Raw genomic sequence first — 27370 nt, forward strand, 5'->3', positions numbered from 1 at the left:
ACCTAACACTGGATTTAAAAACAATGTGAGCAGGAAGGAGCTATTGTGAAGTGAGTTTCTGGCTTATCATTCAGTGGACACAGGAAAGACAAAGAAAGGTGTTTGTAACACACTTCTCACCTAGCTGACTGGAATATTAGAGAATTTGAAGAAAATTGAAAAAAAAAAAGCCTATCTGTGAAGGGAAAAAATTTACCTAGCAAAATCCTATAAATTCAATTAAGGGTATATCAAATTCACAAAATCTGCACTGATGAAATGTATCATTAATTAATGATATTCTTCTAGGGAACTAACTAATGTGATTTGTATAGGTGACAACCTTCTAAGATGCATAAACATAGGACAATGCAGGATATTGCATAAGAGTGTCTTTATCCCAAACCCGAGAAAACACAATAAAACAGAGCAAACTGTGCTATGATATCAAAATATATATGATGGCAATATGGAGTGTGTGTATGTATATATATTTATGGGTATGGTTGTCTTTTAGGGACTGGAATACTGAACAAGACTTTAAAGTATATTCTGTTGAATTTAATTTTTATTCATTTTTAGATTTTGTTTAGACATTTAAGAAAACCTACAAATAAATGATCCCAAAGAGAGTCAGTATCTCATGGTGGATGACAGGGAAGAGTATAAAAAAATTGGTGTGTTCTAACATTGCCTCTGTCTTTTATTAGCTATGTAATTTGGAGCAAGTGACTTTAATTCTCAGTGCTACAGTTTTTTCAACTGTAAAACAGAAGAGATTATTTCTTTTACTATTATTAATGAAGCACCACAGTTATAATGAGGAATAAGTAACAAAGCAAAACTAACAGTACTACCAACACAGATTAGACACTGACCTATGCATTTCATATATTTTGTCTCATTAATTCTCTTAACAAGCCCACAAATTATGTATTTGACCCTATCTTACTGATGAAGAAACTGTGGAACAGAAATGTGGGTGACTAGCCTAGTCAAACAGCTAGTATTTGACAGACCAAGGACATGGACTCAAATAAACAGGGAAGGTCCATTCTTTGTCTTTCTATAACTTCATTATTGACCCTAAATGGTGATTTATGTTTAGGTTCACAAGTAGATAAACTTATATATGTAAAATATTTAGAAGTTCTGTCATTGACAAGTGCCAATGCTATCTGCTATTCTTTATATTGCTATTTCTACCAGGGCATAGTAGGTAAGCTGGCAAGAATAATGACTTGGAACTGAATTCCTTATATGCCTGTAATACTTAGGTCATCTCATCAGTAAAACTAATATGTTTGTAAAGACATCTCTGTCACAGCAACCTGTTATTGCTAGCATTCTTTGTTTGCTTAACTTTCTTGTTTATTGTCTATGTGGCCAAAGGGTTTCTGAATTCCCTAAGAGAAGAAAGTGTGTCTCTCTTGATTCTCTTTGGCATGCAGTGCCTTGCAGAGAGCTGGATACATCATAGCTACTTAAGAAATATTTGTGATAAAGAAAGGTGGAGAAAATATAAATATGATGAATTATTTTTCCTTCATTACTTGCACAACCTATCTCAAAAATATTAAGGGGAGAAGAAAAGCACAGGTCCTGATTTTTCCATAACCACTAGCAAAGGGACAGGCATGACCACATGAAAAATGTGAACAAAGGAGCCCCTGAATACCACCACTGCCTTCCCATTGACTCTGCTGCCTGCTTTCTCTCAAGAGTACATAACTAGGCAGGAATGTTGTTTAGATGAAAGCCACAGTGCTGTCAGCTCCAGAAGACTCTAGAATACTTTATTTCTGTTATGGGGGATTTCTTGATTTGGAAATAGATATTTGAATACAAAGATATTTTTTTCACCCTAAAAAAAGAAAAACACATTTTTAAGTTTGACTAGTATGTTGTGCAGAATAACATGCCAACTATTCACTTACATTATCTTTACAGAACTTGCACATCTTGTCTCTACTCCATGGCAAAATACCACAAAATAGCTTTCTCCACTTTATGTTCTCAGCAAGTATAAACCATATGAGGGTACTAGTATGTATTTTTAAATGTTAGAACTAAATACTGGCATTGTAAGTTTTGGCACATTGAATACAATACAAATGAATATAAAGAAGGAATATAAAGAGAGTAGAAAGTAATAAAATTAGTGGTAATTTTATCAGTGGAGGCATTTAAAGAAATAAACACATGATAAAAGCCTAGTGAGTATTCAATTCTTTAGGGAAAACATTTTTAGATATCAATATCTTTGGGAAGTGATAGTATTTTAGTATTGATTCTTGTAGAAATATGTTTGGTATCAAACTTACACATTGCTTCGGATTATATCAGCATTAGATGACTGTTCAAGTTGCTATCATTTTCTTTATACTTAGTTTATCACATACATGCGTTTGGATTAGGATTGAGTACCTGTTGTATAAAAGGTCATTGTGTTGTACCTAAGATAAATGAGCAATGGTTCTAATGCTCAAATATCAAATATGGTTCTAAGATCACTCTGTTGATATATACGTGTGTATGTGTGTGTGTGTGTGTGTGTGTGTGTGTGTGTATGCAAAAGGACCACATGTCATGTCAGTGAAAGTGATGCAATTATATGCATTGACTTTGTTTATCAAAAACAGTTACTTGTTTTTAGTTCAATTCAGTGGATCACATTTTAACAAATCAATATAGCATAATAATATAATTTTGTTCGCATGAATACAGTGTAGAGAATTTCTCATTATCATTGATAGCTCTGTTTATAGTTTTAGTAAGTAAAGAGATTGCTAGTGCTATCATAGTAAAATTTTAATCTGGATATAAAAATTTAATTCCAAGAGGAAATTTAGTGGAATAATGTCAAAGAGAAGGGAAGCGTGCCAGGGATAGAACTTCAATAGGATCCCTACGGTTCGAGTAAAAGTGAATTGATATCATGTAAGCAAGAAGCACAGTGATTAAAGTTTCAATTCTAACCAAGTCTGTTTCTCTATTAAATCAGAGGAAAGGCCTATTGCTTTTTAAAATTGACTTTTCTTGGATCTTAACATATTTAATATAGCAATAATTCTTATAAGATCCTTACATAGTTTGTAAATTATACATACTGATGTTTCTGCTGTTATTTTTGCTGAAGTTCACAGAAATTTATGTTTAATATATATAGTAATTCAAATGAAAATATATAACCTCATCAATTAAAAAAATCTGAACTGTCATGTATGTTTTACTATTAAAATATTGAGAGCAGATAAATTAAAATTTAATTAATATAATTTTAAAGAAATTTTTTGAACTATGTGGTGCTTTGTAGAGTTCTTATTTCTTGCATTCAGATAAATTTTATTGAATTTATAGCTCCTTTATAAAATGCATTTTTGAATTTTACAAACATTAAATGCAATCTTTTATGTGCATTTATGTGTCTCCACAAAACATCTTCATGTCCTTATTAGAGATAGCAGTGTTCTTACTGGGTATAAGATAACTGTTTACAAACAGTACTTACTTAGTCAACAATCTCTACTGTAAACAGAAATTTGCATTTTCATATCACTTAAAATGAATGATAGAATTAATTTAAAATACTTCAGATATATTTAAAGTTGAATGTCAGATATATAAATGAACCTATGGAAAATGACTAGATAATTTTTTTTAATGCAGAAACAAAACTTTCAACTTGTGGCAGAAGAAACTGAGTTGTGACAAAATACATGAAGAGAATAACATTAACTATAGTTGTTTTTAGCACAAATGCATCGAAAGAATGAATATACTCTTCATGCTATGGAAACTTACTTTTAGAACTCAAGTCTTAGATAGTGCATACTAGCAAAATCCACTTTTGAAAGAAAATGTGTGCATTGTGCATGTAGGCACAAGAATATATGCATGAATGTGTGTGTGTGTGTGTGTGTGTGTGTGTGTGTGTGTGTATACGTATGCATGTCTTTGCTGATCTCTTTGCATCTGGTCATAAGGACCCAGAATAGCTTTAGGAAAAAGTCTATAAAATCTTCCTATGTGTATCCAATCACAAATTCCAAATCCTCATCTTGAAGGACTTTTTGTATGGTTTGTATATAAACCACATGTATAAACAGCATCAGTGTAGAAGTGACAAGAGTGGTCCAGTGTGAGGGTGGTATCAGGAGAGATTTTTACAGAATTTCAATATCTAAAAGCCAGCTCTATGAGGGCAGGTATTTTTCTATATTTTGATCACCAAAATGCCTCAACCTCTAGAAAGCTACATTGTGCATAGTGAGTATTCAATAAATATTTATTGGATGAATGAATGAACAATTTGTAAATGATCACCCTACTTATATTTTAGCATAAAAATGAAAGTATAGGTAATTGTAAGTTATTTGTGTGAGGGAAACGATGGCAAAAGCTCAATATAAAATCTCCTAGGGACTGCCTTTCAGTAATTTTACTATTAAGGGCTCAATTAGTGATACAAGTCAACAACTATGCAGAATTAAATAACCCAATAGAAAATCTCCTATGCAAGCATCTTATTTTCTCCAGACCTTCTTATTTAAATCATTCTATGATTCATGAGCTTTTACACATGAGGTATATGAACAAGGGAGTATCAATTTTTATATAGAATTTTTAGCCACCCATCAAACCCCTAACAAATGCTTTCCTTCAGCAGTATATTAAGTATTGGGTATGTAACTGTATACATGTGACTGCCATGGTCCCTGTCACATGGATGTTTCCTCTTGTTATATAATCAAGTGGAAAGAAAAGGAGAGAAACAGTGAAATAAAACAAACACAACACCAGTAAAATGAATTAGTCCTGTGATACAGGCTTTAAACAAAATATATGGAATTTTGAAATTTGGGGATTAAGTGAATCCACAGTGACAGTGATCAGATGAGGTAATTTTAAGGATCTGTCTTTTAAGCTGATTCTGAAAATTGCAAGTTAAACGTGTAAAAGGGACATCCCCATTGGGATTGGATATAGAATGTCTGTGCAGGCAGAAGCATATGCCACTGGGAGAGAGAAACAAGAGAGGTACTCTCCTTTTGACTCACAATAATCAGTAGAGTTGGAAATGCTTGCATCTTATAGGTAATGCCCTCTGATAAAAAGAAAACATTCATGTTCTTCATAGAAATTACTATGAGGCACTCATTTCTTTTGTATTGTTCAACCAATGTTTGAAATATAAAAACAACTACCTAATATTTTAAAACAGGATTTTGATTGCACAGAAATACAGTATAATTTCATATGTGTTTGACTATGGTGATATTTTCTACTTGATTTATTTATTTTATACATGTTTCCCAGGATAGCCCACTGGTCTTACAGTCTGACAGGAATGTAACAGTGAATGCAAGAAATCACATGGGGCAGTTAACTGGACAGCTGACAGTAGGTGAGTGTTTTGGGGTAAAAATTATTTTTAAACTTTTATCCCATTTAAATTGGAAAAAGTAAAAGTATGCTAATTTTTTAGTATGTAATTTTACAGCCCAGTTATCTTGTACATGATTTTATGTGCCATAGACTAGTAATGGTTTACTTTATTTAGTAATTATTCTTGACAATTTGTTATTGTGGGACTGGATTACATTTGTTCTGCTGGTCATTTCTTCTAAAATATGAAATGCACCATTTTCCTAAAAAATATTTTCATAACTCATATTAAACCATAATAAATACACCTTAAAAACATGTGAACTAGTATATAATATCATGAGGTCTATGTATCCTTTGTTTTAGATAAATAATTTTCTAATATTAAGTGCTTATATAAATTAGAAATCATATAATTATGAAGTATAATAAATATTAATGTTTATCAATTACTTGAAATTTTTTGTTGAAATTATCTATATAGTAAGGATTTTAGGACAGAAGTTATATTAAGGTAAAAAATTAAGTTTTCTTACATTTTCAAATACATTTTAATTTAGAGATTCATATTTTAACAAAACTTATATTATTGTTATGAACTCCATTTTTATAAATGATAGATAAAAAGTCTGTTGCAACTATGTAAAATTATACACAGATTTAATTTGCATATAGATGCTGAAGTAATTTTAGAACACTATATGGGTTCTGTGACATTACCTAACTTCATTATCTATCTTTATGGCATGCCTATATCTATTTATCTATATTATAATTCTGTTGATCTGTATCATATTTATTTGGAGAGAGCATGATAAAAATGAAATAGACAATTTTGAGGACTGGGTTAATTTTATGTTAATGAAAACTTAATTGTCTTTTAAATATAAATGCATGTTTTCATTATTTCTAGTGAAAATATGAAAAATATGACATTTAAAATGTTATATTTACAACCATGAAATTTTATTGTGTCTATTTCCTTTGTGTTTATATGAAATATTTTTGTTATTTGTTTTAATGAAGTCAAAAAGGAAACTTTTTATATATGTGTTTTCTAAAACTGTAATTGCATTTAATTTATAAAAGTTTAATTTTAGCTTGAATATTTTTTACTTCATTAAAGTTTGTCATTAGACATCTTTTAATTGCTCTAACTACATTAAGATTTTGTTATAAGTAAAGATATATCAGTTATAAAGGTGAGCCACAAGCAAACTGATTAAAAATTAGAGAAAAGAAATATGCTATAGATGCAGATCTGATTCAGAACATCAGTTCCTCAATTTTAATGTTAACACAAATTTGTGATTGTTATTTTTGAACTGCATGCACAAGCCAAAAGAAAGAAGCCTACAGCAGGCAATTTGCCTGATATCATAATTTTCTTAAATTTGAGAACTCTTCACAAGATAAAACTGTCTTTTGCTTTCATTTCTTCATATAAAAAAAGTCCTTAATGGAAATGTCAAAATGCAAAATAACCACAAAAGACTATGTACCCAAGTCCACTGTCAGACATAATAGCTGCATAATCCCTGCAGGTAGAGCAAAACAACTGTTTTGATTATAGGAATTGTAATAAGATGCCCTTTGCATTTCCCTGGATGCTTTCCTGAAAGAAATATAAACAATATATTGTGTTTGTTTTTTAGTCCACTTTCCAAACTGATTTATTGTAGTAATACTATTTACCAAATAAAAAAAAAGAGGAGAGGGAGAGAAATGTTAAACTTAGCTTTAAAAGCAGCAAATTAATAAATTAATGTTGGTACATGTACACTTCCTGTGGGCTTAATCTAAAAACTGGTCCTCTGAATGTAGCATTGTTGAATTGTGTCTCTCACTACCTTGCATTTTTCAATAAACAGATCAAAAGAAGAGGGAAACTAGGGCTGGGCTGAGAAGATTATGTATTCACATTTGAAGTCAAACCATATGGGGCTATTTAATAGTTGGATGAGCAGCAACACAATTTATCTCTTGAAGACTCAGTTTCTCATCTCTAAAATATGGATAATGACAGGTTGACTGTTACAATAATAGAAATATTTTCAGCATCTTCAAAGGGCAGGTAGTAATATATTGAATTTGGCATTGATTTGATACGGTAATTGAAATTGTTGGTGTGATTTAAATCACAATTGTATCGGTATTTTTGAGACATTTTATGATTTTTTGTTTGTCTGTTTTATGTATCATTGAGACAGTAGTTAAATTATATGTTAGATTTTGATATTATTATAGGGACATGTCATAAAAACATCTCAGATAATATACAAGATGTGTGGAAACTTGAATTATGAAATTATAAATATCCCTTATGTAAAATTTAAAGATATAATTGGATGAATTCAAGCAGTGTAGATAGACAACTTTCATTTTTAGAGACTAATTGTAATTGTGTGACATAAAATAAATATTTTAACCTTGTTTTTTTCTTTCAAATTTTGTTTAAGGATGTGTACTTATTATTTAGATGTGATACTATTCTTGCCCATAATGATTTGTCAATATTTAAAATATTACAATATGTTTTGTAATATTTTAAGTATAATATTTTTATAAAATATTTTAATAAAATATAATGTCTTAAAATGTAATATTTTTAAAAATTACATAATTGACAATTATGAACAAGAATTTTGAATAATAATTTCAGATATACTTCATGTTCTAAGTAAAACAATTCTAAAGTCTACCTACCTATATGTCAATTACTATTAGAAAAGCATAATGAGATTTTATTCTCATTATATATGGGAAACAAAAATCTTTTTTTTCAGTGTCTACTTGTTCCATTTTATCTTCAAAGATATATGTAAGAGATTTCAGCAAAATAAATATTCATTTTTCTTGTATCCTTCTCTTTCTATCCTTCTCTTTTGTTCATCTTTCTGATTTCATCTGAGTTCACAGAGATATACACAATCCAGGCACAAAGCAGGCAGTGTGCTCATTCTTATCTGGACTCACTCTCAGGAAATGAAACCAAATTATATTCATCCAATAAATGCACAGACAAGAGTTCATGTATACCTGACTGCTCATATATAATCAAACTAAATCTTAAACTTTTTAGACTTTGGGTAAAAAAAAATCAATTTGACAAATATTTTTGTAGACTTATAAGTTCCAGACTTCCCATTAAATCTAAGATTCTAATTTTTCATGACCTTCATAATTTTGGAGGAGATTAATGAACTTAAGTTTCTTCCTCCAACTTTCTCTTCTTAGAATAAAGCTGAAAGAAAGGAAAGAGATTGTTGGTTGAGAAGTGGTTAAAGAAAGTACAACATCCCAAGAGGTCAGACTCCCTGAAGAAAAAGCAAGAATTTTCTTAAACAAGTCTCAGAATCATTCTCCAGGTCAAATTTTTCTATTATTTGATCTATAATTACTACATTTGTTAGCAGAATACTCCTTTTATATAGGTGACAAAACTGGTCTGTGATTTTAGCTGTTTTTATGTTCACATGTCTTGATAACATGATACTGTTTTGCATAATTTTCCATCAAATAATATGAATGAAAATGTGAATTATGAACCATCTTTGCAAAGCTTCTCTTATTATTTTAGAAAACAGCTACAATATGATATATATATATATAATAAAACTAATTTCTAGGGTAGTACCACTAAAATGTTCTTGTGTAGTTTTGATATAAACTTTGTTTGTAACACCAATAATAGTAATACTTAGCACTGTAGTAATAGGATTTACTAAAGATGTAGTATTTCCCACAATATAATTAATTATTATTTATTTGCCAATAATATGATTGACCTTTAAGAGACTTAAAATACTTTACTGGAATTTAAAAACATAAATGTTAATGTCAGTAAAATGATTGCTTTGTAATGAAAAACTTGGCTAAACTATTAAAATAGAAACTGTTTTTACTTATATTATAAAATATATTTTTATATTATAGCATCTTTGATATTCATAACAAAAATATTTTAATAAAACAATAAATAATAAAACAATGTCTAGATGCCTATTGGCCTCTCATGACTTTTATCAATATTCTATAGCTAGAGGACATAAAAAGGAGGGTATACTTGGAAAAATAATAAGAAATAGTCTTCATAGGTAGAATTAGTTTTGTTTCTATTTTTTCTTTTTAGGTAGCCCCTCTTATTTCAATTTCCTTTACAAATGGCAATATGGAGAAGCCCAGAATGGCTCTGTATGTAGTCCTGTGACATAAACATAACAAGTTCCACAATGTCACTTCCAAAGTCATCTTGGTAAAACATTAAGGCTGATTGGGCATCTAAATTTTGAGTGACTTTGTCCTAAAATTTGCTTTTAAAGTGTACTTAAAACTTCAATCTTATGGTTTAAACAGCATCTCATTTAAACATTATTCTTCTTGTTTAAGGTTCAATAAATTTGGGAGAATGGATTCTGAATGAATTAGTTCCTAGGAATTGGTAACTATTATGGCCCAAATCATTTGTTCATCTTTCATGATGTCTTCTCCATTTATCAAAAATGTCATAATCAAATTGTACAAAACCTTAATTACAGTCTTTAATTCTTAGTTTTCTGATTTTCTGCAGTAGTTATTAAATGCTTATAGTAAAGGAGGGCTTTAAAAAGCTTACCTATATAGCAATAAGAAGGAATGTCACTTGAAATAAATGAAAGAATGTGATAGTTATATTTAGTACAAGATTTTTCTTTATCAAAATTTATACTTGGAGGTTTAAATAACCTCATAGGAGAGAAAACTATAATAGTCAGCCTCTGCAGCAGGGTTGACTTGGTTTCTCGAGAGGTCTTTAGGTTCTTGTGGGGTTTTTTGCCCTGGGGACTTAGAATGGAGTCAAAGTCAATGGTAGGGATGATAACTGTCATATGTGCCAGAATTGATTGTCTACTTTTTCTTAGGACTGTCAATCAGCTAGACACTTACAAAAGAACTTTTGAAAAATTTATGACCATAGATTTGCTTAATAAGAAAAATAAGAAAATTTAAGCATTAAAATTTAAAAATGATATTTCTCTTTGATTTTTTTTTCTTTTTTTTTTCTTTTTGAATTAATACACTATTTTTGTGACAAAGTAAAATGGGGGGGCAGTTACTGTGAATTGGATTCAGGGGCACTCAACCACTGAGCCACATTCTCAGCCCTATTTTGTATTTTATCTAGAAACAAGGTCTCGATGAGTTCCTTAGCACCTCAACTTTGCTGAGGCTGGCTTTGAACTTGCTATCATATGGGCTCAGCCTCCCAAGCTTCTGGGATTACGTGCACCACCACACCTGGCTCACAAAATAACCAGTTTAAACTATAGTAATTTTACAAGAAAGTAAACTTTTTAAAGTTTCTATTAGTACATTTTTATACATATAAAAGCAGTTTGTATCCTAGACAGTAATTAAACTACAATGACCTTCCTGGTGGTAAAGTTGTGAAGGGAAATGACTAAAGCTGAAATGATTTTACTATTCTCTAGGAACTAAGTATGATCTTTTGGAAAACACATGTTTGCCTCACATACACTGAACAAAATGTACATATAATATAATAGAAAGAGTGTTGAATTATATAGTGCGCACTATTTTTAAAAAACCTTGCACTAAATGGAACACTGGGTCTACTACTATGCTGGGAAAATGTTTTGAAGCATTCTGAGAAGATGAAAGAAAAATATGGGTTATATAAAATAATTGAGAGGGGTACAGCAAAACATAACTTCTTTTTTTGGTTCAATGTAATTCAGGGATAAACATCAAAACTTACCTGCAAGAACTGATATGTGATCTTTTAAATATTTCTTAATCTATATTTACTTCCACAGGAGCTTACTTGTGACTTGATTTTTTTTTTCATTTCAGAAATAACATTAACTGATGATAAATTGATACCCTAACTAAGACTCTTACTGGATGGATGCTCCTCTGCCCACATTAGTATATCCCCCCAAAACCAGGACACATGCATACACATGCTCATTTCTCCATAGAGCTGGATAGTATTGAAATGCAAAACTAGGATGGCTTTTAAAATAAAAAACAAAATATTTCTGAGTTTGTATACATAGAACTAATTAAAATATTAACATTTTATTTCATACAACATACCTCAAAATAACTTGAGTCATTTAAACAGTGAGAAAAATCTCATGATTTAAAAGGAAACTGTTCACTATTGAAAAATTAATACACAAAAATGCTATTTAGAACAATTTTTAATGTTCTACAAATTTAAGATAATTCAAGATTTCATACTATCAGATAAAGAACATGATTGCTAAAATGGCTATTTAGTTATAACTAATTATAGAAAATTAAAAAAACAGCAGAACCTAAGTTTAATGAAATTTTTTATAACATGGAAATATATGAATTTTCACCGATAACACTATTAGGTGGGCAACCATATAATTTGTATAATATAAAAATAATGTAGAGAACATTTTCACCTAGATAGCATACTTTTCTCAGAAACTGGTTTTAGGAAGTATATACACTTTATAATTAATAGCATGGATTCAAAAGACAGATAGATAACAGCTCTGTCACTTCCCAACTATACAACCTTCTGCAAGTTACTCAGGGATCCTCTTCAGGCTTTTTGGGGGATGATAAGAGTATTTACCTCCAACAGCACATATTGAATAAGAATTGAATAAGTTAACATATATGAAGGTTTTAGACCACTCCCTGGAGAACAGTGTGAATTATGTATATATGGGTGGCTGTAATTATTATTAGATCTACCTGTAGATAACTGTATACTTGACCAAGCTTCTGGGCTTCTTATGTATGACATGAGTCTATTTTGCTAGAGTGTCTATGGTTCTTTCCTATTCCAAACCTAAAAGTGAAAAACTACTTTTTTACCTTTAGAGGAAGAAATCAGTCAATGAATCTTCTGATTCATTTCTTTCCTCAATATTTAATAATAATTTCAGAAGGACATCAGATTGTATATTTTTATGTCTTTGACACATATTATAGTTACTTATTTTTATGCTCAGATTTAAGTCAGTATCCTAGTTATGCCTTTATACTTTCATGAAATTCTGACTTATAAAAAAGTGGTTTTTAAATGAAATTTAATTCACAAAATAATTCAACAAGTCAAATCACCTTATTTTCATTCATATTAAACATCAGCATGTTCTTTTCCTAAATAAATGGAGAAAAATGTAGATGAGAGTTTGATAATAAATATTTAAAGACCCCTAAAGTGACATGTAATCTTGCGTTAGAGCAATTACTGTGAACACCTGGGAATCACTTAATTGACTACAGATGGTGTAGGACATATAAAAAGTAGAAGGTTACAGATAATTCTCACATACCAAATTTAACTTTTTATCATTGACTCCTTTTGTTTTTAACTTAGACAATACTAATGGTTAGACAACAGTAATGGTCCGGGAAAATTTAATAAGAATAAATATTTTATGGAAAATGAACTATGTTAATATTAAAGCACAGACCAACAAAACCCTTTAGGTTTAATGCTACATGTTCATTCAAAATGATTAATGCATTGTTGATTCTCAGTTCATTATTAATTAATTAACATGAATTAAACTAATATTAATTGGTTTAATATTAATTAATCAAATTGGGAAAGTTACAAGTGGAAGCAGATGCCTATGATAATCAGTAGAAAGATGACACTTGTAGAAATTAGGACCCTCAATATCTGTACTCAAGTATGATGATAATTAAACCTGAAGGAAAGATACTAATGCACACGTTCTGAAAAGTTGTTTGCACAGAAGTATTTATATTATTTATACCATCCTGAATCATTACACTAACTTTCCAAAGTTACTGTAACTGTATTATTATTATTTACTGACTGTGTTATAACTTTAAAAATTAAAAAAAAATTGAATCAAATATTTAAATTTTCAATTATTTGTATAGAGAAAATGAATATTATGAATGTTGCTTCCTAGAGAACCTAGAACAAAACCTAATATAGATGATCTGGCTGGTCATTTTTCAAACTTTGCTGGCTCTTTCTTTTCCGGGTCCTATGTGCAGTTCTGTGAGGCTAGCTCTACTAATCAGTGCTCTGTGTTATGGTCCTAAAGACCTCCCTGGCTGAGCACTGACCTCAACTTCTCAAGATCAAGAGTGACCAATATGTTAAAATAGGCCACCCTTCATATATCAAGGGATACCAAAGATTTGGGTGAAAGGGAAATGTATGAAATTTCTCTCCTTTTAGGCAAAATATATATTTCAAAGTATGATCTTTGATATCAGTATCTATAGTTGTCAAAAAAAGTAAATCTAGTGAGGGTATAGGATAAAATGATAAATGATGCTACTTTCAAAACATATTATAAATATTTATGTTATAAAGCGGCATATTCCCTCATTTTAGTTCTACCTAGGTCTCCTTACATATTGAGAAAAAGAGATAATAGGGATGGGACTATCACTCAATGGTAGAGCACTTGCCTAACATGTACCAGAAACTCGGTCCAATCTTCAGTATATTAAAAAACGTAATGTAAGAAAAAATTTTTTCAATAAGTATAATGCAGTAACTAAGTATTTCTAAGTTTACAGTACTGAAGACATCACTAAACAGATGAATAGTTATTAATTCTGTGATCATATATGTTTATTCAAAGTATAACTATAAATCATTATTCAAATTGCAATTTTCAAGAAGATTGTAATGAAATAACATTACATATTTCAAAGCCTGTTAAAGAAAAAAAAAGTGGAGAAGCATAAACAAGATAGCAAAAGAGTGGCTTTGGACTTTATATTTTTAAATATTTAATTAGTTCTTATTACTTATCTGAAATTAGTGAGTCTATAGCTGATACACTTAACCAAGCTTTTTAAAAATGGGACTCCTTTTGTGGAAACTCGAAACTGCAGGTGTACTTTTGTTCCATATATAATTGACTCATTGAACATGCAGGTTGTGTTGGCCTTAGTAAGAAACTTCTCTGGAAATTTGATTAATGGGGCATAATGCTCACAAACGTAAGGTTAGAGGACTAATTATCCTAAAACATCTGGAGGTAGGAACTAAATACAATTTAGGAGTCCATATTTACACAGAAGACTGTTTAATTGAGTATTCAGGGATCTAGAAGAAATCACAAAAATCCCAGACTGCTAAAGAACAATGCTAATTTCCAGATTATGAGGTGGAGAGAGAGAGATAACTGTGGGGAAGCCATTGCTTATGATGACATGCGTCTATTAACTCCAGTACCTTTGTTCTCCTAAGCATCACTTTGGATTTTGTGTTAACTTTTATGCACTGTTTTAGAGAAATTCTGAATCAGATAATGTGTACATTAAAAAAGGCACAGTGGGAAGAGAGAGTTGAGGATACAAAGAGGAATAATTGGACCACAGTGATTCTTTTGACTCCACATATTTGTTATAATCCTGACAATATGTACTTTATAATGAGGAAACAAAAAAAGTCTCTCAAGTATTTCCTTAAGATGTCTATCCATCCCTAAGGATAGGGATGTAGCTCAGTCATAGAGTGTAGAGCACTTGCCTAGCATACAGGAGGTCCTAGATTTGATCTCCAGCACTGCAAATAAACAACAACAAAAAAAACTTTCCATCCTTAATCAGCATTCTTTGATTAAAATATTTAATTAGCTCTTAGGCAGGATAGGTAATACATGACTGTAATTATAGCTAATTTGGAGACTGAGGCCAGAAGCCCACAAATCCAGCCTAGGCAACTTAGATAATACACTTAACCAAGCTTTTTAAAAATGGGACTCCTTTTGTGTGTGTCCTCTGTGTTAAAGTAAGAAATAAAAATGCTGGGGTAGCCCAGTGGAAGAGTGCTTGCTTACTATGCATGAGACCCGAGGAATAATTCTAAGTATGGCAGGGGAAAAAATTCATCTTTTAATTCATTTTTAACCTTCTCTTCAATATTCTCTCTAGATGTTTGTCATCTATTTGTCTGAAATCAAGAAAAGCTGATTACACATGCTTGCTTTATATAACCCTATGAGGGAAATAAAAAAAAAATTGTTCCTTTTATCATGGCTTATGTTGAGTCTTCCCATTCTGATGTCACATAGCTGCTACTTTGTTTTTTAAATGCTTACAAATTGATCAGTTTAATGAATAATTAATACACTTTCTTTTACCCTCTCCCAAAGGAATCTGAGCACATTAATAACTCATAAATTTCGGAACCTACGTTTTCTCATGTCATGGTTTTTTGGGAATTAAAAAAACTCTCTTTCTAATCTTGCATTGATTTTTCCATTCTTTATGATAATATGAAGTTTTCTGTAGCTAATTCAATGACAAGGAGAAAATTAGTGGTTCTAAAGAAGTAAGATTTTTTTCTCCATACCCTCTTCTTGAGCTCCTTCTGATAGAATCTCCTTGTGCTTCTCACCTGAAGCCTCACTGATCACCTAATTTATGAGTTACTTTTAATTAAATCTACAAATTCATCAACAATGTAAATCATACTAGAGATATTGTGGGGAAACATATCTGGGGAACAAAGTCTCCAATATTATATAACAGAAGATTAACCATCTACCTTGTCACTTTAAGAGCACTAAGATATTATAAACCATACCAATTAGAATAACTAAAATAAAAGATATTGACAATTCCAATTGCTAGAATAGATGCCAGACTACTGGAATTTTCATAATGCCATTCTTGAGTGCAGTCATCCTGAAAAACATTTGCCTATTTCCTATAGATTTAAACATAAGACTACCATCTGGCCAAGCAAGCCAACTCCTAGGTGTTTGTCCAGGTTAAATGAAAACTTACGTTCATGAAACAAAGTTTATAAAAATGTTTACATTGGTTATGTTCACAAATGCCTAAAACCAGAAACAACTTAAATATCCCTCAGCAGGTAAATGTATAAATATGCAGTGACATATTAAATCAGTGGAATGATATTCTACAACTAACAATAGTAAAAAACAAACAACAAAACTATTGACAATATGTCTTATGAAATTTGTAGACAGTATGGAGGCATTATTATGGCATTTTTTAAAAGACAAAATTATAGCAATAGGGGACTCATCCCTAGTCCACAGGAAGGAAACATTAGTCATTTTTCCATTATTATTGTGAAATATATGAGACTGGATAACTTTATGAAAAAGAAGGTTTATTTATCTCATAGTTATGGAGGTGGCATTAGCTCAACTTTGGTGAAAACCACATAGAAGATACTATTACAATTATTGTAACTTGTGTGGACACAGTGAGGAAACCAAAAGGTGACAAAGATCTCATTGGTGTCCCAAGAGAACTACATTAATCCCTTCACAAACCCCATGACCTAATGACTTTCTGCTAGGCCCCTCTCCTTAAAGGTCCCACCATCTCAATACTCCCACACGGAGGACCAAATCTCCAACACATGAAATTTGGCGGGTAATAGCCACATTTAAACAACAGCAGGTGATGTGACTGGAGGACTCATCTACAAAGGAATAGCATTAGGGAGTTTTCTGGAGGGTGATGGATCTATTCTATATTTAAATGTGGTTTTGATTATAAAGCAATATACAGCTGTTGGAGTTCATTGATGTATATACCAAAAAGGTCAAATTGACTATTGAGTGTTCTTCCCTTATCTTCGGGAGATTTGTTCCAAGACTTCCAGCAGATGCTGAAACTGTGGGTAGCAGTGGACCTATGGTTATGAGGTTTATTCTTATGCATATATAAACAAATTCAATGTCCTTACCATCTCAACTGAACTCTAAATATATGCTGTTACTTTTCACTTTAAGGTGTGAGAGCAAAACTAAAATGCCTGTCTTTTTCCTTCACAATTTCATGAAGGAAACTTCAGCATGCTATTTTTTCTTTAATAAGTTCAAAACTTTCACATTTTCACTTAGAGGAAGCACTGTGGCTATTTTGATCAATTTGAATTGCTAGCATTGTTATTCTTGCATTTAGGGGCCATTATTAAGTAAAATAAGAATTACCAAAAAATAAGGACTGATCTGATACCAAAAGAGCTGCAAGGGACTTATAAGCAGAGGGTATGGACAGCATGTATATGCAGGAGAAGGGGATGATCATGTGCTGGGGGGGGCAGCATAAGTGTCCATCTCACTACCCAGAATGGTGCACATTTTAAAATATATGGATTGTTTACTTATTTTTCATTTGATATTTGGAGATCACAATGGGGCCCATGTAACTAAAACTATAGAAAAGGATGGACTATTGTATATTGATTTCAAATACAAAATAAAATTAATAAGAAATACTTCCCATTTTTTATTTAAATGTAACAGCAGAATGCATTACAACTCTTATTACATATATAGAGCTCAATTTTTCATATCTCTGGTTGTATACAATAGTATACTCAAACCAATTCGTGTCCTCATACATGTACTTTGGATAATAATGATCATCATACGTTTTTTAAGTATGTTAACAAACTTACATGGTGTCAGTCTTTTCATATATATAAAACTCTTATTAACATTGTGGACATTATTATGCTTTCCATGCAACCTATTTAAGGCAATACTGCATTTCAGGTACAGAGGCAAATTTTTCTTGCATGCCTTGCTGTTTCATGCATCTTTAATACATAGTAGTTCTTAAGTAAGTAGGTAATATGTGATTGAATTTGCGGGAATGCTTTCTTCAAGACCTAATGATTCTGCAGGACTTGGTTTTAATGATATAATTTTCAGAAATTTGTGTCACTAGTCACTACACTTTGTTGACTTGATTGGGTTTGCTTTTCACATTTCTAATATATGAAACTTTCATAATCTTTGTAATCTGGACTGTTGGATTTCCTAGATAATGCCCATGTTTCTTTCTTGGATGACCTCCCCTACTTCACATTGGTGATTATATTGCTCTGAATTTGAATTTGAAGAACTCTCTTGTTCTTGAACTGTCATCCCTTCTGAAACTCTTCTGTCATCCCACAGATCTTGTTTACTCACATTGTGAAACTTGATAAAGTCTCTGGTGCCTATTCGGATACCATGAGTGTAGGATAAAACTTCACTTCCTATGCAGATTCTTATTTTATTGAAATAATCAAATACTTCCTATTTATTGAAAGTGAGTTTAGATGAGTTTCTTTTCAAGTCTTTAAGATTGATAAAATTATTTACAAATAATTCCCAGCTGAAATCTTTATCACCAAACCTGTCCCCTCTGTTTTGTCAACCATATCTTTTGTCTAAGTTATGTGATGTGTTCTTTAACATATCACATGTATTTGGAAAAATATCCCAAAAATGTATCCTTTTCAAATTTCCTCTTTCATGAAGTACAAAAAGCAACAAGTCAGCTAGATATAGACAGGTCTTTATCTACGTGACAACTACATTGATTTCAAATTCCACATGAATCTACCACTGGGCACTTCCAAAAATTAATCAGTTACCTATTTCTGACTGAGTTTTTAGGAGTAATAGGTGGTGGTAGCTAAGCTGTCTTTCAGTACTAATATTCCATATTTGTAGAGGTTTTGTTTTCTTGTTTTTAAACTTAATAAAACTAATCAGCTTCTTTTCAAAATCCAGTTACCTTTCTTACCCATAATCAACTGATATTTAGCATAGCCTGTAACTTTTTTGAATGTAACACTAAATAGTTTACTCTGCCATCCTGTATCCTCTTATACTACAGTGAAAATAGAAATTATCTATCATATTCAACTATCGAAATCATGTTGATAATAAAGAGAAAAAGATGAATGTAAATAATGCGTAACTACTGAAAGTTAAATGCACTCCATTTAATAAAGTTTATGATTCTCAGGAATAACTAGGACCAGGGGAGAATGCATTTAGAATGTGAAAGGAAATTATTTTCTAAGGCTGATTTAGTGTCAAAAAGAAGTTCAGGGTGTCACCAGCTGAGAATAGAAAGTGATGAACACCAAAATGTCTTTACACAATAAACCAAATGATTTTCTTTACATAGAGATATTGAATAGATTGAGGGAAATGTTAGTATGGTCACAGTATAAGTAACATGAACAAATAATTTTGAAATAGAATTTGATAAGTATTTCAAAGGAAGAATATTATGAAGCATTTTAATGTCTTTTAATGATGGCTATAATCTTAAATGGGCTTTCTGGCCCCTTTCCATTCTTTTGCTCTGCCTGTTCCTCCCTGGCCGTTTTATAATGTTTGTACTAATATAATAGAAGATTTTCTATGTCAGATCATCAATAGGTCTGAAGTTACATATTCCTTTTTTATCTGTGTAGCTGACATAATTAAAGTAAAAAAAAATATTATTTTAGCCAAATTGATCTTTTGCAGATATATTTCAAGAAACACAGAGTCACACAAAATATCCTAAATGAGGGCCCTAGGCTATATTATAAAGCCAAGGAAAGTATAATTAGGAAGTTAAAATATTTTCTGACTCACAATCCCTGCATCCCTCCATCCCTCCAACCTGCAGAATTAGAGACTTTTCCTGCGTGTCTGCCCCTGAGTTCACACTCACCCCAGTCCTGGTGCCAATCTTATCTGTTGGCAAGGAAATAAACTAGAATTTACTACAGTGTTACTGTTGGCTCTATTCTCTCCATGATATCTCCCCCTCCCTTACTAAATGTTTATGTTTTGAAAAGCCTCCTTAAGTTTGAAATGGGTACCAGGACTGTACCAAATACATGCTTTATAATGTCTATGAGAAATTAGATGAATGGGTACAGCAAAGGGTAGAAAGAAGAAGATATATTTACTATGTCCCCTAGTTGTGTTTCCTGGAAAGAGTGGAGAAAAACTGGTTCAAGAGAACATATAGGGGGGTGCTCTGAAGAGGTGCATATGGTAGGGACTGAGGAAGACAGAGGAAAGGACTGGAGAGTGAAATAAAGTGACCCTTACACTCTGTAGGTCAGGCCTCTGCTAATCCATCCAGAAAAGAGCGGTCAGAACCCAACTGCTGCTCTAAGTTCAGCTTCAAGTCCCACTGGATTGGGAGGCAGAAAAGCATCATAGTGGAAAGTGTGGATTCTAAAGCCACATTACATCTGTTTCAGTCTCATGCTACACAAGTTATGTGATTTGGGCAAGTGAGTTAACCTTTGTCTGCCTCAGTTTCCAACTGTAAAATGGGCATAATGATAATACCTGCCTTCTGGGGGTATTTTGATGATTAAGGGAGTTTATGTAAATGAAGAACCTAAGCATATTAATTACTATAGAAGTGCTAGCTGCTGTTATTTTTAGTGAAAGTAGTATTCATTTCTCAATGGAAAAATAAGGAAAAGATAATTTTTACTCAGGGTTGTCCAATTTACATTGGATGATGTGGAGGATCATGCAAGGTAACATTTAATTCTAGCATTGTAAGTTATTAAGGGTTATCCCTTGATTTATCGGCACAGGCAGGTGCTTCTGTGGGTCATGACATTCAAAAGACTGCTGCAGGGTGCTAAGCACAATTAAATTACCCACAGCAGCTGGCCCCTTAAAGTCATTGACAGGACATTAAGGTTTTATATTTATTCCCTTTTAGTTTCCTGACATCCCAATGGTTCATTAATTCTGACAAAAATATACTATTCTGGATGTGAATGTTTTAGAGGAGCATAAAAATGAGGGGTGAGTTTCATGTTTCTATTAATTGAGTTATTTCACCTGGAATTTACTAGAAATAGATATTAAAAAGCAATCTGAACTCTATAATATGCATCTTTATTTATTCAAATTATCAGTTTTCCTCCAAATTAACTTATAAGTGTACAACTATAATTATGATGGAATATTTCTAAAACAATCTCATTTAAATGAAATAAGAGGAAAATTTTAATATGTGAATGTCAAATATTGCAAGCACAATAATTAATGTAGTGTAGGTATACAGATTAAAAGGAGTAGAGCAGAATATAAAATCTAGAAAGAAACCATATATCTACAATAATTCAATATATGATAGAGATGTCCTTTTAAGCACTGAATGAGAGCTATTAAATAAGTGAGGTTGACATAACTGGTAAAGAATATAAAACCAAAAATTTAAATTTGTACTTATTTACACAAAAACCAATAAATTGACCTTGGAATAAATGCTTTTGCTTTTTGCTTAAAAACAACAAACGATGGAAAAAATGTATTGGATAAATATTTTGACCTTATAGCTTAAAGGTCTTCTAGAATTATATGCTCCAGGGCAGAGTTATAGAAAAAAAAATATTATTACATGCATGAAATTTAAAACTGTTCCAAAGGTCCACACTCCCACAAGCAAAACTGGGTTCATAATATATCAACCTAAACAGCAACTAAGTAGCATTTGACTTGAGATTCCAAAGAGAGATTGCAAGGGTGGCATCTGTCCTCCCCTTCTCCTGGAGACATCCTGTTTTGACATAAACTTGCCCAGTTGCCTCTGGGGTTGAGTCCCCACTCCAAAGAACTAAAATCCAAACCATGCTATATTAACTGTGGGACCAATCTGCATAATGGCCATGAGTGTTAACTAGTCTTTAACTAGTCTTTCAATATTTATTTGTAAGTTAATTAGCTTTCACTTTGTTAACTAGTCTTTCACTATTTATATGTAAGTTAATTAATCAAGATTGTTATTGTCTTAACAAGTATTTAATGAGTGCCAGGATATATCAGGCACTATGCTAGAAATGGATATATAACAGTGAACAAACATAATAATTGCTGTCTCTAGTGGGAATCACAGGTATCAATCAATCACAGAATTACATCTAAGCATACAAATGTGTTACATGCAAAGAAAGCACTTAATTTTCAGTTTGTCTTCAAACACATGAATTCTCAGTCAGAAATACAGTTTTCCTAAAAGTACATCAAATCCCTTTCCATACATATGCACATATATACACAATGTAGCACAAACACATAGGACATTGATAATATACTTTATCTACACTTTGAAAAAAAGATTTATATTTCAATTTATTGGCATTTTTTCCCTTCCAGTTTCCTGGTCTCCATATTTTGTGGATGCACTTTATATAGACTCCCACTGTAAATTCAATTTTTTTTAAATATAAGGCAAATCAAATGAATCCTTTACTGTTTCTTGTTTCTGAAACTTCAATGTCCCAAGCCAAAGACTCATAAGTATACTATCTTAATCAGTACTACATTGTTATAGCATCTACACCAAAATAAAATGACATAGAGATTTTAAACTGTGCCATATCTTTTTTGCTTTTCACAATTTTAGACAGTCTTTTTATCCCTATAAATTTGTATTATGTTATATATAGCAAAAGGAAAGAAATCTCAAAGGTGCTCTCAATAGGACTGACCCACAAATATTTAAGAAATGTCGTTTTATTTTCCTTTGGAAGATTCTTCTGACTTTAGCCAGTAGAATCCATTTGAGAGGGTTTCTGCAGCTTGGTCTACGCCTATAATTGTAGTTTTTGTGCTAAAATATTCTATAAGGTTTTACAAAAACTTAGTTTTTAATTTTATCATTAGAATATCATACAAAACATTTTTACAGTTGAAATAAATAAGACACCCTCTTTTCTAGTCAATTCCCTTCCCAACTCAAACTTTTGACAACTGGCATATCTGTTTCTTATGAATATAGCTCTGTTTTATTACAGAATAAGTGATTGTAACAGTATATAATGTGGCTTCTCCAGACTGCTTTTTTCATTCAACAATATATTTTTAAGATTCAACCATTTATGGCTCATTAGTTCATTTCTTTTTATTGCTAAATAATATTCCATTTTATTGATATATTAGTCTTTATCTTATGGTTGGTATTGAGACAATCAAATCCTATTTAGGCCATTTGCATTTTAATTAATTATTGATCTGTTACAGCCTAACAATTTATTATTAATATTGTTGCCTCTCTTTCTAGTTCCTCTGTTTTTTCTCTTTTCTTAACTTCTAGTGCATTACTTAATCATTTTTTAGGATTCCATCTTGATTTATTTTTTAGTATTTTTATTACATTGCTTTCTTATGGTTGTACAGTAGTTGCTTTATGTATTACTATGATTTATATATCATATATATTATATATGTCATATATGATATAAATATTTGTCAGAACCTACTGGTTTTAACCTTTTCACACCTTCAAGTATAGCACTGAAATCTTTTTTAATTTTAATTTTTTATTTGATTTAAGAGAATTTTTAATTCCTTATCAAAACAATTATATATGGCTGCTTTAAAAATCCCTGTCCATTAATTCTGCCATTTGATTACACTCCCAACTTCTTAAGTTGTCTTTTTTTTTTGTATATAGAGTATGTTCATGCCAATTCTTGCCTTTATACGTGTACTTTTTTTTGCATTACAATTCTTATTACACATTTATACCACAATTTTTTTATATCTCTGTTTGCATATAAAGTATGTTGACACCCAGTTTGAGTCTCTATACATGTACTTTGGATAATGATGTCCATCACATTCCACTGCCCTTGCTAATCGCCTGCACCCTCCCTTTCCCTCCCACCCCTCTTCCCTATCTAGAGTTCATCTAATCCTCCCATGCTCCCCCTCCCCACCCCACTATGAGTCAGCCTCTTTATATCAGAGAAAACATTCGGCATTTGTTTCTTTAGGATTGGCTAGCTTCATTTAGTTGTCTTAAATGTATTATTCACATATGTTGAGCATTAAATCCAGTTATAAATGTTTTATAGCCATCACATAGGATTTACAAACCTCATGAAGAAAATAGACTATTATATTTACTCTGTATTTACTCTTTTGGTTCATTGTTTTTTCTTCCTTTATGAATTTTCAAACCATCTTTGAAGATTATAACCCACATGCTTCAAAAGCTTCCTTTTAGTTATTCTTTAAGACTAAATCTGTGGGTGAGAAATGCCCTTAGTTTTACTTTTTCCGACACTGTCTATATATATATTACTCTTCATTCCTGAAGGATGGTTTCATCAGGTACAGAATTTGAAGTTAGTAGATCTTTTTTCCAGCACTTATTTCAGATAAGAAACTGGTTTTCATAGGAATGGGTTTCTGTCCAGTTTCTTGTAGATAATTTTTCCTTGTCTTTAGTTTTCAGACATTTAATTATCACGTGGCTTACATATTTGTTTGGATTTGTTGTATTTTGGCTTTTTAAAACTTCTGGTTTATGTCTTTCTCCAAATTTGAGATGATTTCATCAATTATTTCTTTGAAAACTTTTGCAGTCACTATTTCTCTTTTCCCTTTTTTGGAAGCTATGATGACAATAATGTTAGAATTTGTATTGTCTTGTATTCTTGAGAATCTGCTTACACTGTTCAGGTCTTTCTCCTGATTCTTCTAAGTAAGTAATTCATTCTGAAGGTCACTGATCATATCTTATGTCATCCTCTATTATTGAGCCCATGGATCAAATTTTATATTTATTTGCATTGTATACTTTTTTAGTACTGCAAGTTTCATTTGGTTCTTTCTTACAACTTCTGTTTTGTTTTGTTTTTTTTATTAGAATTTGTTCTTCTAATTTGATTTAAGAGAATTTTTAATTGTTTATCAAATCAATTATATATGGCTGCTTTAAAAATTCTTGTCCATTAATTCTGCCATCTAATTCATTTCAATACTGACCTTGTTTTATTGTATTTTCTAATTTAAGTTTTAATTTTCATAGTCTTTTATATAATAGATAGTTTCTCATTGCATTCTGAACGTTATTGGTATCAACTTAAGAAATATTTGAGTATACTTAAATCTATTTCAGCAGTCACTCTTCAGGTTTTGTGTATAGAAAGATTTAGGTCCTTTTGTTTGCAAAGCCCTTGCAATGTTTTTCCAATTTTTTTTTCTGGCTTTGCCAAGTCTCTAGCTTGATAAGCCCGCATATTTAAATAACTTAAAAATAATTGAGAAAAAGAAAAAAGATAAATTACATATTGATATTTTTAAGGGTCACTCTAAGACCCTGAACTCTGATGGCTCAGAAAAATAGTGATGATGTTTTCAAAACATGATATTGATAATTAAATATTATATCAAACATCAGAATTATTATGAGTGTTACATAATTAGTTTACAGATATACTGATTGTTTCTTGTAGAAGAAAAAATGAGGAACATATTTACTTGGATAAAAATTCTTTTGTAATTAATTTATAAGATAAACTGAGTGATAATTTTGACTGAATCATTAATTTATACTATTTTTATGAAAAGTATGAAATTCAGGAAAAGCATAGATACTTACATACACTGCTAGCATAATGGAATAAACTTATCATGGCTGTTTTTTCTATAACTACCCATAATATAAATATAAAATATGTATATTTAATAAAAGGGGTTTATTGTAAATATATTTGATGGCAAGACTTTTCATTTGCATATTATGAACTTGTCCATTTAACTGAAAATATGATTTAAATGTTCCAAAGTATTCTGTTAATTGCTTATTACATACATTATTAAGTGCTTTCCATATTGAAGGGGAAATTCTTTCCCAATTGCATCCTTGGCCACATCTGTCATTTGGTACAAGTAATGCTGTGATGTAAATCCTTGCACAAAATACTCAGTGTGAATATAGGATTGTTTAATTGGGGTGAATTCTCCAGTAGCCTTTTATAAAGATAATGGCAATCTTCATGCCAATAAACAATGAATGAAAGTATCTAATTCCATTATAATAGCTCACACAGAGTTTCATCTCTAAAACAAACAATGCTTAAATAATTTGGTAAGAATATTTTCTTGTTTATTTGCATTTTAAGCTGATAGTGTAGTCAATAAATAACTTTCTCTCAGTTTTTTGTGTTTTCCTTTTCCCTTTTGTTGTCCCACCATATTTACTTTAGATATTGTCTGTATTTAGAATAATTTTGCTTCAACACAATCCTAAATTACTGCCTAGCGAGTGTCTTATAGTGTTAGACTTTTACTTGAAATCAATGCAATTAATGTTTTGAAATAAAGGATATACACATCTTCAAATGTTATTTAATCATGTTAATTATGTGTATTGCCCTTAAATTATCTGTCCTCCATTGAAATCAGCATGGAACTTTAGCATCTGAAACTTTCAATAGAACTGATTGGTTGACTGGCAAACTTCCATCTTAATGGAGTTCAATAAAGGATTTTTATTATGTTAAGCTAAACATGGTTAGCAAGAAGCACATTGAATATGGGCATTTAAACCTTTGTAGTAAATGAAAGTTGATTGGATTTAATCAGCCTTCCTTTTCTCTTTGTAGGAAGGGAACATTAACAGAGCATCCTACTGTGTATAAGGAGAGTTCAGCATTTTTTACCTTGTTCAGGGAAAAGAAAAACTTTTAGGATAAGAAGCACTCTGCTCATCACAATCACCAGCCATTTTACAACCAAAGTCACCACATCAAACCTCACCAAATTGCATATCAACTCATTGTTCATATGCAAGGTAGAATTAGATTTGGTTTAAAGAAAATGAGTCCCTGTCCTGAATGAGTTTATAATCTAAAGCAGGTGGCTGTCATAGGTAAAATTAATCTAAAAGTCTCTTCTTAATTTCAGGCTAATACTTTGGTATTAACTTATTGTTGGTCATCTGCCTTTTATGTAAAAATAGAATACCTCCACATTAAAAGGAATAATCTGATTATTTTAAATTTGTTCATGATATCTCAACAAAGTAAGTAAAAAATCACAATAAAATATAAACAGAAAACTCAAACGAAAATTAGCTCCAGGTTGACTAAACTAGCATTTAGAACAATTTAAACTATAAACACTCTAGTGCATAAAAACTGCATGTGAATATTTCTTTTCTGAATTGTTTATTGTCTTCACAATATATTACAATATGATGAATGAGGTTGAAATTATTCTTACAAATTCAAATGCCAATCTGTAATGCCAGAATGATTTTAAAGACTACAAAAATTATCACTTATTTCTAGTTTAGCTTGTTTAGATAATAGACATTCTAATCAATATATACAAAGTGGTTGTATTTAAATTGAGAAACTAGTCAAGTTTTGCTTGACTATTTTAGTGCTCTCTTTAGAAAAATCAGACTGCCACTTACACTAGTT

General features: G+C 31.1%; 1 protein-coding gene across 1 annotated transcript in view; it reads left to right on the forward strand.

Annotated features, from left to right (window-relative positions):
* The window catches only part of Sgcz (sarcoglycan zeta), a 426262-nt gene that overhangs the window by 302282 nt on the left and 96610 nt on the right, over positions 1 to 27370 (forward strand). Inside the window, exon 4 of the mRNA XM_076852442.1 lies at positions 5299 to 5386. Coding sequence (XP_076708557.1) covers positions 5299 to 5386 — 88 coding nt within the window. The remainder of the gene's footprint in view (positions 1 to 5298; positions 5387 to 27370) is intronic.

This window comes from Callospermophilus lateralis, chromosome 4 (genome assembly GCF_048772815.1).
Source record: "Callospermophilus lateralis isolate mCalLat2 chromosome 4, mCalLat2.hap1, whole genome shotgun sequence".
NCBI classification, from domain to species: domain Eukaryota; kingdom Metazoa; phylum Chordata; class Mammalia; order Rodentia; family Sciuridae; genus Callospermophilus; species Callospermophilus lateralis.